The following is a 14,383-nucleotide window of genomic DNA, read 5'->3' as shown; positions in this document are numbered from 1 at the left end:
ACAGCCCCCAATTTTTTTCGTTCTGGCGGCGCCCCTAATTCCGTGCGAACATACATTTCGCCTGCACATTTCTGTACAAACGAAGTACAAACAATTGCGACAATTTGTGATTCAACTGGACATGGTGGGAGGGGCTACCACTTAGGCATCCCCGACTTTGTTTCCGTTCTGGCGGCGCCCCTAATTGTGTACAAACGAAAATTTAGCCTTCACATTTCTGTAGAAACGATGTAGGAACGATTGCGACAATTTGTCATTGAATTGGACATGGTGGGGGTATCACTTAGACAGCCCCACTTTGTTTTCGTTCTGACGGCGCCCCTAATTGTGTACAAACGAAAATTTCGCCTTCACATTTCTGTAGAAACGATGTACAAATGATTGCGACAATTTGTGCTTGAATAGGACATGTTGATGGGGGGGCTACTATTTAGACAGCCCCCACTTTGTTTTCGTTCTGACGGCGCCCCTAATTGTGTACAAAAGAAAATTTCGCCTGCACATTTGTGTACAAACGATTGAGACCATTTCTGATTGAGTCTGATAAGGGGGGGGGGCTGTCTAAATGGACGTCTCCTTTTCACCTCTACTGTAATTAAATTCTTCCTCGAGAAAATCTGTAATCAACACTGTCAGTAGCTACGTCCTCGACTAATATACCTTAACATGTACAGCTTTATTTTCGTATATTTTTCAACAGTTAACCAATTTAAAACTATCGCAAACAAGAATATGTAGTCAACTTCTTAAATACTTCGCTCGCCGAAACACGTTCAGCGCGTGCAACAAGCAAAAACAACGTTTGGCGTCTCACAAATGGAAAAGGGGGAAAAAAAGAGAAGGAAAAGCAGCACGGCAGTGCCTTATCGCAGTCAGAGCTGACAACATAGTTTCGGTCGTCACTAACGCGAATAGACCTACTAGCGGTGTACAAGAGTTATACAGTTACAATATACGTTGTGCCACAGTAGCGCTACAGGCGGAATGTGCACGAACTACAAATGAATATGTTCCCTTACAAGCATCAGTCACTGTTGCACCCTCTTTACATTCTACACATCCTTTTTTCTCCCACTTTTTGACCTTGACAAGCAGAAGTACCAGGCTTTCCGAGTTCACAACCATAAACTGTTTGTGTATAGAGTACGTTTTCAGTTCTTCGAATGACTGTGCGCGCGAAGAACAAGGGTGATGATCGGACTACCGTATTCGGAAGTCAGAAACACCCGGTTGCAATAATAAATGTAAAATACAAATATAGAGCCTTGACAATGCCGTGAGGATGAATATATATATATATATATATATATATATATATATATATATATATATATATATATATATATATATATATATATATATATATATATAAACATGTATTTATTCTTACCAGAGAAATTCATTACATCACCACCATGTTGTAGAATTTCTTCTACGATTGATCCTAAGTAAGTGTTTAGAATTTCAGACAGTTGATAAGTTCCACTCTTTCCTATCATATTGTATTTCTCAGTTAATGCTGTGAAACCTGAAAAACGAATATTGAAGAAATTTCTCAGTGAGTTATGGAGATAACAAATCCAATTTTCATTTCAGTTAATTTGAGATTTAAGTTTGAGATAACCTTTTTTAAAAAAAAATAATAATAATAAGATTGAGATAACTTTTTTTTAAAAAAAAAAATAATAAGATCAGTTAATAAATTAAAATTATGTAATGGCATTAAAATTGAGAAATAATCTCAAAGTGCCCGTTTTATTAATATTCCACCTTCAGGAAGGTTAAACGTTATTCGCGACGATAGCTGAAATCGAGATTCATGACTTTTTGTGCCCGTATATTCCTTTTGATTTTCAGTTATTGTATTATTGCAATTTTCTTTACAATATGGAACTTCATAACGCTATCAGAACAACACATTTTAGGGAGTATGTATGTTAGTGTGCTAAACCTCAACCCCAAAGAGACATATTGGGGGTATTATCCCAACTTCTTTTGTAGAAATAGTATACCATTGATTTAATAACACGTTTCTCAGACAGCAGACTGGAAGATGAAATTCTGCAGAACGGGATTTACAATGATTAGGAGTCTGAGGTGCATGCTGTGATAATTAGAAATCTGGATAATCACCAGTGGATGAACACTGCAACGGTCCACCCTCAACTTATTTTACCTTGTGTGGTTAGGCGATTAGAAAGGTTTAAGAGTGAGTTCGTAATGTAAGGATTACAGTATTTTCAGGTTATTTGGATAGATCCGTTCATAAGTACTCTGACTGAACACAGCGACACCAACTTTGTTTACACTTTTACAAGCATTCCTAGAAATTCTCCTTCTTGAAGACCTGAAAAAGTTTATACATGTTTAATTTCTCTACCGAGTCAAATTTCTTTTCTTTACTGGCACTTAAAATTTTAGAAATGGTTAGAAGACGACAAGGGTCAAATTCGAGAGTAGACTACCACACCGCGGGGTTATTGTAAAAGTCAGTACGTTTTTAAATTAGTACATACCAGAAATGTCCAGTAAGAAAAGAACACCTTCAAATTCATATTTCTTCTTCGCCTTTGTGGAAATAGAGTTAAGGACTTCATCAGGAAGCAATGTAGCGAATATCATAGCATGCGTATATTCCACAGTGCTTGGTAAATCTCCTTCTTTGATTCGAATAAATCTTCTCGGCTGCTCACAAGTAAGAGACGTGGTCGAAATATGATATGGTGAGTCGCCATTTCCATTCACATCACTGATTGATGATGCATCTAAATAAGAGTTGACTGAATTTCTTATATACTCACTAGATTCATCCATATTGGATCATTCTTTTCTTTTACGTGGAAACCTAAATAAACAAAGAAGTAACGTTTTATCATAATGCATAATGAAACATAAGTAAAGTGCTTTCAAATTCGAAAAAACAATAATTAAAATAAAATAAAATAGTAAAGGAAGAATTATCAAATACTAAAGAAAGAAAAACTATTTTTCCTACTCCGCTATATTGGAAGATTATATTTTCCATAAATTACAAATCTCCTGTGGTTGTATGATTAGGGTACGCGCTTCGCAGCGTTGAAGACCTGATTTCGATTCGCACTGGGAGCACATATACTTCGAATACCATGTTAAGTTGTAGGTCCACGTTTCATATAGCCTCACTACTGAGTAAGACGCTAAATTCCAAACTTTCTCTAATCAACTAACTTTCTCAAATTAATGATTTTTTTTTACGCACTACATTTTTTCGTTGCTTTAACATAAGAATTTGCCTTGTTTATATCGTACAAGAGCAACAAACATTTTATTTCATCATATCGAAGACTATCAGAATACATTAATAATTACATTTCAGACAATGTTCTGACTATTGTAATGAAACTTATCAATAAACTCAAAGGAGTATTCTGTGGAGCAGCAAAAAGATTTATTTACTAATGCAAGAATTGAAATGTTTATGCAATATATAATTAATACCCATACATTTTATCTTCACTAAAATCTATCCTTATCTACGTCTTTAAAATGCTGAAAGCCGTCAGCAAATGTTTGATGTTTTGAGTTTTCCAAAACACTAGCGGAATGGATGTAGAGTTAACTAAAAACGGGGATGGAAGACCGAAAACTAATTCAATTGCTTTACTTCTACCTTCTTAAAAACTTCTCAAAATTTTTAACATATGAGTTTAAACGTTGTTTGATAAGGAATTATATTCTTAAGAACATGATTAAAAATTTAGTTGGTGAGGAAAGGGGGAGGAAAGACTAGAATTTATAGATGACATTGAAACTAACAATTATTACGTCAAAATGGAGAATCTAGCTGCGGATTATAGCGCATAGAAGCGTTTCAATTATGAGGCAAGTGACTTGTCATCAATGGCAGATAACCTATGATGATGATGATGATGATGATAATGATGTTTTTGCAATATTCTTATGGGGGGAAAAGTTTAGGTAAAATTTGGTAAAATTAATATATGTTGTATTTTTGGAGGTTTTGATCAAAAGATTCAATCGGCAAAAATTTTTTAAATTTGTAGTTCTTCTGCTACGGCCTCGCAAATGCATAATTTACACGATTTTCAGCTCAACCCCGTTATTACTATAGGAAAATACTTTATATTCAATTTACTAAAAGCGAAAAGCATAGCAGAAGATCTGTCAATTTATCAATTTAGTGTTCACTGAGACTGCATCAGGTTCTCGAAACCTACAATAGATGTTTAGTGAATGCGATCTAAATCGACTTTCCATAAGAATACTGTGGAGTCTTTTTCTTCTTTTTTTCAAAGAGAAAATTGAATTCTCACATTTTGGCAACGTTGTAATGTGAAGGTTTTTTTTTTTTATACCAATAGTGTAAATATGGCTTTCAGGTTGAAATTTTATTTATAGCACTGTACAAATAACTATGACTTCAATTAAATAGCTATATTGAATCTGTACAATATTACTTGCTGCTAGCCATTAAGAAAATTTTAGTCATAACATAACTATGATTTAAAAAAAAATGTTCACTGAATTCATTAACATTTCAATGATATGCTTGGGCAAGTTGAAACGAAGAAGATACAATACGCGGATCAATAAAGGATAACAATGATTTTTAACCTTTAAAACTATTTCAATTCTCTTTTAAGTATTAAGACTTCACCTTTGCTCTAATTTTCATCTTCAGAGAGAGAGAGAGAGAGAGAGAGAGAGATAGACCAGATAAAATTGGCGGGGTACTCACGGATTTAAAGCGGATAACTGGCGATATAAATACTATTTCTTTGGAGACCCGTATGCAGCAACCGCCGGCAGTTCGCCATTTCGTCGTTTGAGGTCTGCCAGCTATCCGCCACAGTCTAGGGGCTGGTTCGTATGCTGATGTTTCTCGGTCGCGTCACTGCCTATGATTATGGTCACTGCCTATTCTAGGGTCCAGATGTTCCCGGGCACACAGCTGGACCTGTTGCGGCGTAGTTTAAGAAACATAGGCATGAAATTGAACACCTCTGATGGCCCGCCTAATCCCTGTATCTGAAAATAATTTTACTTCTTTGGTCCGTTTTGGAGACACGAATCCGGTGTAGATTTCTGTCTCCACATCTCTTGTCGAACTGAGCGATACACTGCACCAATGGCGAAATATTCCACTTATTACCATGCACAATCTCTATGACTCCATTCCACAGCGCATCGAAGGGTTCTGAGGGCGATAGGTTGTCCAACGCAATAATTAATCTGTAATTTGTTCTTCTTTCAAGTATTTCCATTAAATTGATAAATGGGGCCTCAGTGATTCAGTAGTAGAGCGTCCACCTCTGGTGCATGGGGTCCTGGGTTCAAACCCTGCTCCCGCCAAGTGAACTTTGTGGTGGACAAACACCGTGTGCGTGACCTCGGGGTTCTCCCGTTTCCTCCCACTTTCTTCATTCAACTATTTCATTCATTTCTCATAATCACCATCTCTTTTAGCCTAACCAGCATAAGCGTGGGACGTAAAATTCAAAAATTTCATTTCATTTTTAAATTGATAAATATCTGCACATATTAGACCTATATGAACCTGTTTTCAATGTTCTACGACTATTTATTTTTTATTATTTTAAATACCTTACCTGAAACTATATCTATTTAATTTCTATCGTTCATTCTCAACCGTTAATCACAAACATTTCTTAATTTTATGCTTTCTTTGTTCTTCACTAGATATGTATTGTATTATTGCGCAAAATTATTACCTTCCAACTGTTAATCAGGGCGCAAAATTTTAAAGTCAGACGCACTCGCCAATCCAAAAATGATGGTCGTCCGTATCTGTCACGTACAAATTATAAGAGGTCCCCCACCCCACGGCCTTTGGTTTTACAAAGAGAGAAATTACATCAGGGCATATAATTTCAAAAACAGACAATTAGATTCAAGATAATCAATTTTGAATTGGACAATTCATATACATGTTAAAAAAAAATATCTTGCTGTATGACTTCACGTTTGTGTAACGCCTTCTCTCTGCACTGAAGTACCAGTTGTCGAGTGCAGTTTTCGGATCAAAATACATAAGTGAAGGGCCATTGATGGAAATTGTCAGCAAATCATCCAGTGTGTCAATCTTCAGTGAATTCCTGTAGGCAGTCTTAACTCTGTTCAGATAGTTGAAGTCTCTCTCACATGAAGCAGTACTCACAGGTAAACCTGCATAAAATGTGACAATTGGAAGCAAATTTGGGAATCTCGTAATGAAGTTTTTACTGCAAATCTTTTTTTTAGTGACTGATTCAATTTCAATGAAGAAAACAAAAGTTTATATTCTGCCCACTCTGCTAAGACAAGGTCTACTTCGATTAAGGGTGGGACAGGAGAGGCGAATTACAACGTTGTGAAGACTTACCTTTCCATGTCCGTTGTGAAGACTTTACATTCCGTGTTTTCTCTCACTCACTGGCAATTATTTTCGTGCGAAACAAACTACGCAACCCTGTGAGTTTAGGCAGAAATCTTTTTCACTGAACACTGGTTGCCAGCTCTAAATTTCTAGTCCCCAATGATAACCTGGCGACCGGAAATTTTGCACCCTGTTTAAATGTTGCAAACTACGCACTATTCAGAAATCACCAAAACAATGAATTCTTACTTTCTCATGTTTCCTACCATATCACTATAAACAACACCCTACTACAGTATCATGTAAATAAACTTTTAGAGGAGGGGTTTGGGCGCTCAGCTCCCTATAAAATGCAAGTCCCTGGGACATCGAAATTACAAATCGCATATGAAAATACCTCTTTCCTATATTAGGTTGCCACATGAGGGGATACTTATATTCATGAAAAATGACCTTTCTCTTAACAGGAAGTGCTACCTTACTTCCTTAGAATGTGTTTCTTAAGGGAAGAGTTATGTTAACTGATGCAGAATGACATCTCAGTATGACTACAGCATGTGCACATTATGGTATAAAAACTGCGGTGCATATAAATCGAATTAACTTGAAAACGTAAAACAATGTGTTCTAGAAAGGCACTAAAAAACACAAATGCTATTTAACCAACATAGGGCATGATCGCAGTTGGGGATCCGAGTGCTAGCGCGAGGTGCGTTTATAGAGAGCAGGCGCATTAGCGATGATGGGTATACGTATAAACGAAGATAGTTGAAAATTACTTAATATGACATAAAACACATGCTTTACGTGAGGCACAGCATTGCATCATTTCTCTGACAACTTTGTACATATCTGAACATAGCAGTTCACTTCATCATGTCTTTCTTATACAATACTACACGGTAAAGATCATATTTCCATTTCGTATTTCTAGCTTATTCTGCATGTGGGAAAAAAGATCCCGATATACTTTGATTATTTGTACAATCCTAATGTAAAATTGAGTAACACATTTCTTCCATGGATTTTATAAATTTATGTCCACATAAAATGGTATAGCACCCAAAATTTTGCTCCATTTCCGTCACGTTTGGTTTAGTTGAAACTTCTTTCTTATTAGTATCCGCTCTATATTTCTGTATTTCTCTCCACTACTTCAGTATGTTAGTTAATAAGACAGTAAGTTTGAGACACTGACATTTTATACTCTATTGAATGTTTACCTAATATCGCATCAATAGATTAGATGGCATCAATAGATAGAGGCCATAGTCAAGAACCAAACTTTGTTTCGCTCCTTAATTAATCACCCTACACTGATGACTTTAATAACCTTTTTGTTATTCTCATGCTGACATTTTGTCTGATTCTGTTAATTTATCCGTAAATTTCGGGTCCGCCATCTGCGGCAGTTAATTTTCCTGCAATGCGAAAACCCTACATATAGTAAAATTTGTTGTACTGTTTCTCACGCACACCATTATTTATTAGGTTCTAACTACAGAAACTCCTCTAGTTCCCTAACAACTTTTGTCCATATTTTTTACCACTGCACCACTGGTTTAATCATAACATTAAAATCCAAAATAATCAAGACTGTTAAATTCGACGCCCATCCATCTCGCAAACCAGTTTCTGAAGTACAAGAACATTCTATTTTGCCCCTTAATACACTAATCTAAAGCAGTCGGTTGCATGGTGAACGGTCTAAGGCTTTTGGGCTGTCGAATGCAAAACTTTGTTGTTCATGGATTCGAATCCTACTTAGGGAAGTATATGCATTGACCTTTTACAATTTCATTATTATTTATTTCTCATTGTTTCCTTTAGCCTAAACCGTAGACGAAAATCTATAACATAATAAGCCTAAGACCTATATCTTGAAAATTAGTAATCTTGCATGTTAATATTCTTCGAACAAATTTCAACATATCTTATTGTTTTCATGTTCGTACACGCAAAATTGTTATATTAATACCATACAGCAATGAATACCTCTGATAATACTAAATATACAACACTACATCTCAATTATAGTTGCCAAACAATTCTTCATATCAAAAGGAAGGGCTAAGTTTAGTTGCCTCTCCGTTTTATATATATATATATATAAAGAAAAGAAAAGAAAATTTACAGGAGAAATGAGGTAAGAAATGATAATTTGGAGTTCGTATGTGATGTTTAGGTGTGTAAGTTCGGCAGTAAAGTTATGCTTAATACGAGAAAAGATATGTAGAGGTGGGTACTATTTGCAAGACGCGGAAAGTTTCCATGATTCAGCAGCATGGTAGTCGGATGGGATGTCGAATCGGTGCGTTGAATGTGATATTTCCGCATTGAGTTTTACAAAATTATATAAGAATAGTGAAGAGAATCGATTAAATTTTTATGAAAACCACATTGAAGCTTCTCTGTGAACCGGTTCCAGTCACTATCCTAGTCTAACTAAACTTTTAGTGGGTAACCCAATCAAACTTAACCTAAACTAACCTAGCCTAACCTAACAATTTTTAATGAACATATTCATTTTAATCAGACATCTACAGTACATTTCATTAATGCAGCACTTCACGATACGTAGTTCTAGGAAAATATAATTACTGGTACCATAAATATACTTTAAAAAAATGAAGTCTGGAACCTGACAGTAACCAGCCTTAATACCTATAAGGGTTATAAAACAAGATATAGGTATACCTTCTATTTCATTATTTGTTATTAATGAAAAACAGAATAAGCAAACGACAATGTATAACAGGAATGAAATATTTAAAATACCTATAAACACAGGAATGAAATATGTAAAACGCATATAAACACAGGAAATAAGCCATAACTTTTCTTCTTCTGGCAAATTTTACGTTCTATCACTGGCGTTGCTTCAATTATTTTCATTAGTCTGATTTTCTTTCTTTACCTCAACCGAAGTGGTTTTATAATGGTGCAGACCTTCTGCCTGTTTTCTCATTTGCATTAATCTATAAAGTTGCTATTTTATCCAATGATGATTTTATCTGTCTTTTTATCATTGAGTTATTCTTTTTTTAATTTAATCACTGTCTTCTTTCTTCTGGATTGAATGGATAAATACTGTATTAACTACGGTCGCTGAATTAGGGCTTTTTCTACCATATCACTGAAAATTGTTTTGCTCAGAGATTGAATATTTATTTGGTTACACAGTTTGCAGTTTATGTTGCAAGATAAAAATACCTGTCAAAGCCAAAATCGGCCACGGACAAAGCCAAAATCGCCTGTACACACTTCTATTAGTGACATTTATTTATACATCTGCGTTGGACAGATTAAGAATATGAGTGTATAAGAATAATGGTTACAATATAATATTTTCTTTTAAAAAGAAAAATAAAACTTGCGTAACTTCTTGATATCGTCTATTTCATCGGTAATTTTACATTTATATACTTATTATTTGTAAGTTCATTTACTATATATTATAGCGGTGCAAATAAGGAATCTGGGATCCATTATATAGTGACTATAATTTAGTGTTTTTTAATTTTAAAAAAAACAATCGTCTCGTAATAATTTCGTAACTCTTTTTCTATTAACACTTCCCTCCTTTACTAGATAGGTATGCTTGTAAAGGATAAATTGCAACTCATCAGCCAGGGAGACAGAGAGAAAGGAAGAAACCACATAAAGTTCTAGGTTATAGAATAGTTATTACCATTGAGAGTCAATATGGTACACAATAGAACAAAGATTTGTTAAGTTCAGGACAAGGAATGGTTTGGTCAGGTTATTGAGCTTTTGTCATCATTTGGTGGCCATACTTAGGTTTACTTGTGACTCAACGGACGATCGGCCTGCCCAGAAACTTTCGTGGTACTTAAGTATAAGTAATTTAGCTAATGTTCTATCCTTGCAACTGTTATTTAGTTGCTAGTGAATATTCAGTTGCCTAATTGGTTTAATTAGTTGCCAACGACGCAAACATCTTCCATTAGATTTGTTCGGTACAATAGCCGCAGTGAAGCTATTATAATGACGATAGCGAATGTACACCTTGTCTCAAAAAGGTTGAGCGCATTCTTTATTGCTGTTTCGAGACAAAAATTTTCTAAGTCCAACTTCGGGTATCTTCGGGAAAATGTAAACCAGGTTCGAACCTCAAAGCCAACCTTTGCAATCGGGAAAAATCTTGTAGATGTGTTTTTCTTCGTTTAAATATAATAAGACTTGTTACCAATTATATATAAAAAAGCAACATTGATTGAAATACTTAATGATACAATATTTCGAAACTGTATTAATGCCAGCTCATGCTTGTTTGTCATTTTGCTCTCCATACTTAATGGAATATTTAGATACGTAAACGAATCTTTCCATATGTAAAAGAATGGTGAAAGTTAAGACATAGAACATTATTCTCTCCTGAGTACTAAAATAAAAGTCAAAGTAGAACAAAAACAGCGTTTGCAGTGGATATGAATGTAATTATTATCTTAAATACCGCTATATATCGCTAGAAGTACTATTCGAGGAGCGCTTGTGTTAGCTCAATGGTACGCCGTTGGATTTCAAATCGTAAGGTCGAGGGTTCAATTCCCATCTGAGTCAATGTTTTTTATGAAATTCTATTTTCCGCAATGCATGAAAAATTATATAAAATAATTACATTAAAATACGTCAATTGTGTATATATAACATACAATCATTGCAGAACAAAGTGATTATTATGTTTAAAATATAACAGGTGTTCACAGTACGTTGGTATTCTATGATATATGTGAATGTTAAATACAAATTAAGAAAATAATATCATTGCAATGAATAAATTATGTAGTGTATTTATTTGGAGCTATTTGTCATCGGAAGTTACTTCTGAATTTTCTCATTACAGCAAGTGATTTACGCTTTCTGAAAGGTAAAGAGACTATTCGGGTATAAACATAAATTATTATACAAACTCCAATCTTCGTTACAGACACAAAACTCCCGATCCCCAAAACTATGTAAACAGGAAATTTACGAACACGAAGTCATGTCTAAGAGACTTATTTATACTCGACAAAGAAGGCAGAATAGGATTTCTTTCCAAAGGATTTCAGTTCAATAATCTGCAAGGCTTTTGTATATGTATGTGGTCCCTTTCTCTCCGCCAATATATATAAAGTAAAAGCGATCGATATTAGTGTCGAATCCATAGTTCTCGTTGTTGCAGAAATTAATAATTACAACTCCGAAAGCGTTAAAGTCCAAATTTAACTCTCATCGTAAAGCTCCTTTGTGGTTAAGCGTATAGCGTACACGCTTTCGGTGTGGGAGACCCAGATTCGGCCCCCAGCGAGAGCTCATGTAGTTCGCGTTAATTAGTAGGTCTACGTCTCATATAGCCTCACTGCTGACGGGACGTTAAACTCAAAATCAATTCAAATGATTCAAAACCCATTATTATGGCGGGCGATAAAGGATGAAAAATAAAATGTCTCAAGTGACTGAGATTAGTGTCAAATCCATAGTTTGAGTTCGTGACACTGTTACAAACACAATGTCATTTAATGCCACGTTTTGGTATGAGCGACTATGCCTCCTGGATTTTGAATTTACAGGAAGAACATCAAGAGCATTGCTCACACAGCTCTAAATGTTTTGATGTATGTATACGTGTATATTCCAGCGAAACTCCGGAATGTCTGGAGAAACTTTTACCTAACATGGGAGACATATTACTTTTAATCTAAGAATAAAATATTGTGGAATTCAGATACCTCAAGGGATTGAAGTTGGGAAAAGTGGCATGTAAAAATAGTGTAAAATGACTGATTGTAGAGTGTTATCCATTGTTTTCTCGGTCGTTGAGATGAGTAGTGAGGCACTCAATGGCGTTATATCCAAATTCATCCCCATCTTTACAGGATGAGGGGCTTGGAGATATGATTAATAAAATGTAAAAACTTACTTAAATATTTGTCAAAGTAATAGTTTTCTGGGGTCGCGAAAGCGTTTCTAATAACTTTGGAATGTAGTTTGTAACCACTTCAAGATGGGCTCTTTAATCATATCAATTTCTCACCTTAAGAAGAAATTACCATCTCAACTAGTATATGTATCAAGCTAGCCTTCGCAATCGAGAAAAAAATGTGTAGATGTATGTTTCGTCTTTTAAATGATATACTAAATGTAAAATCAGAGATTGAGTTGGTCGGTGGGTCAAATGGGTCAAGAGTTATGAGTGGGTCAGTGGATCGTAGGTCAGCAAGGCGTGACCCACTGCGAAACACCATCACTGTGACTCACACTGGCCCATTGACCCACCAACCCATTCTGCTCAGTGCCTTCTAGATAGCATTTTCTGAACACTGGCAACTTTGTCTACGTTTTACTTTCAAGACCTCCATTTTTCTTCTTCTTTTCATTTGGTTGTAATGAAGAAAGAAGTTCAGGATCTTTTGGATTTTGATATTTCCAGTTGTAACAATGGCAATAGGACTTACTGCTTGGGTTTTGAGATGCAGGCTATGAGTTTTTAGAGGAGCTAACTACTGGAAAAAATTGGTTTATTACAAATATAACCTCTTAAGTCAGTAGAGAGGATGGCGTGGATAATGGATCAAACTTAATGACGATGTATTTTAGTGGGTCGGAATTGGTCACAATGGTTCAGAGTTGTTTATAGTTGGTGGTGGGTCAGAGTGGGTCATGGTGGGTGAATGGGTCACGTTGGGTATTGAGTCATTGTGGGTCACGATGTGTAGTGGGTCAGTATTTTATGGATCAAGGTTTCATTGACCCACACCATCTCTTGCCAACATTGCACTAAAGAGGAGAGTTTCCAAAGGTGCGTGTCGGCGATTTTCTCAAATTTTGCACATAGATAGTACCCCACCAGAAAGCAATAAATCTCGAAACGGTTCACAGTACCATCTCACAGAACTCGAGATAGAGGGATTTGTTTGATTGGCTAAATTAAGACCTCAATAATTTATCCTTCTACAAGCGAGATTTTCTTCATCGTTTCCATGGCGAAGTCAGAAGAATATGCGGCAAGTAAACTTAAGGTTGAAGGTTCGCGCCCACCTTGGGATACTTGCTTTTTTCCCCTAGTCTTTTTTACACTCACCTGAATATAAACAAATCAAGCATATGGGCGATTTAACATATTTTGGGGGATAAATTTTGTGGTTCGTTGGAGTTTCGTTGAGTCTCTGCCGCTGGTGGTATAATTTTCAAAACCGAAGTGGGGCCACCACGGATCGTAGCTGCGGGATCACCAACTTTTGGCGAAATGTCGCCAGTTGCGCATCGGTGGTCCACTGACGCTTACGACATGGGGGGCTTGTATCTGAAAACTAAGAGAATAAAGAAGCATGGTATCCATGAAGCCCGTTGACAGTAATAAAAGTCTGAAACGATGAAACAGATGTCAACACCGGAAAACATGTATTTTATAATTTCAAAGGTACCCCGTGTCGAGGAAAAAGATTTGCCCCAAGGTTCCCCGGTGGTCTCAGGAGGGGTGCAACTCAAAATTTGAAAATGGTAAGGGGAATCAAGTAGTATGTCATTTAAAAGTATTACTAAAATTTTTAAAAAATGGTAAGAGTCCCGAGTCTTTATGCTAACTTGTGCAAAATAGCGAGCGTTCAAGATGGTAATAAATCCTTCATTGAAAACTCCTTGACCACCTCTACAAATGTGAAACTGTGAAACTACCCAGAAGAGGTAAACACTTGTCTTACCATTGCAAAAGTATAATGCACCAAGGTAAAACAAGAAGCGACCCATTGTGGGTTTATTACATCACTAATATTAAATTCTACGTTCCACGATTGTGTCTTTAAGCTAAAAGACAGGGTGATTGCGAATTATGAAATTAATGGTAGAATACAGAATTCCACAGCCAACTATGAACCACTCTGAACCATTGTGACCAACTCCGACCCACCAACGTAATCAACTCTGACCCATGATAAACGTCCTTCACTCCATTAACTAAAGAGGTTACACTTGAAATAAAACAAGACTGTGAAATTTTCACTT

The 14,383-nt window shown here is 35.8% G+C and overlaps 1 protein-coding gene across 1 annotated transcript in view; it reads right to left on the bottom strand.

The window, feature by feature from the left end:
- Positions 1-9,192, bottom strand: part of LOC145661724 (adenylate cyclase type 10-like) — a 76,786-nt gene extending 67,594 nt beyond the window's left edge. Inside the window, exons 1-3 of the mRNA XM_081727059.1 lie at positions 9,074-9,192; positions 2,517-2,845; positions 1,391-1,528 (exon numbers count right to left, since the gene is read on the bottom strand). Of these exons, the coding sequence (XP_081583185.1) occupies positions 1,391-1,528; positions 2,517-2,814 (436 nt within the window). The 5' untranslated portion in view covers positions 2,815-2,845; positions 9,074-9,192. The remainder of the gene's footprint in view (positions 1-1,390; positions 1,529-2,516; positions 2,846-9,073) is intronic.
- Positions 9,193-14,383: the final 5,191 nt, after the last annotated feature.

The sequence above is a fragment of the Thermobia domestica genome, chromosome 10, assembly GCF_964235325.1.
Source record: "Thermobia domestica chromosome 10, izTheDome1.hap1.1, whole genome shotgun sequence".
NCBI lineage: Eukaryota > Metazoa > Arthropoda > Insecta > Zygentoma > Lepismatidae > Thermobia > Thermobia domestica.
The sequence above is the reverse complement of the archived record's forward strand: the minus strand, read 5'-3'. Positions and strand labels throughout refer to the sequence as shown.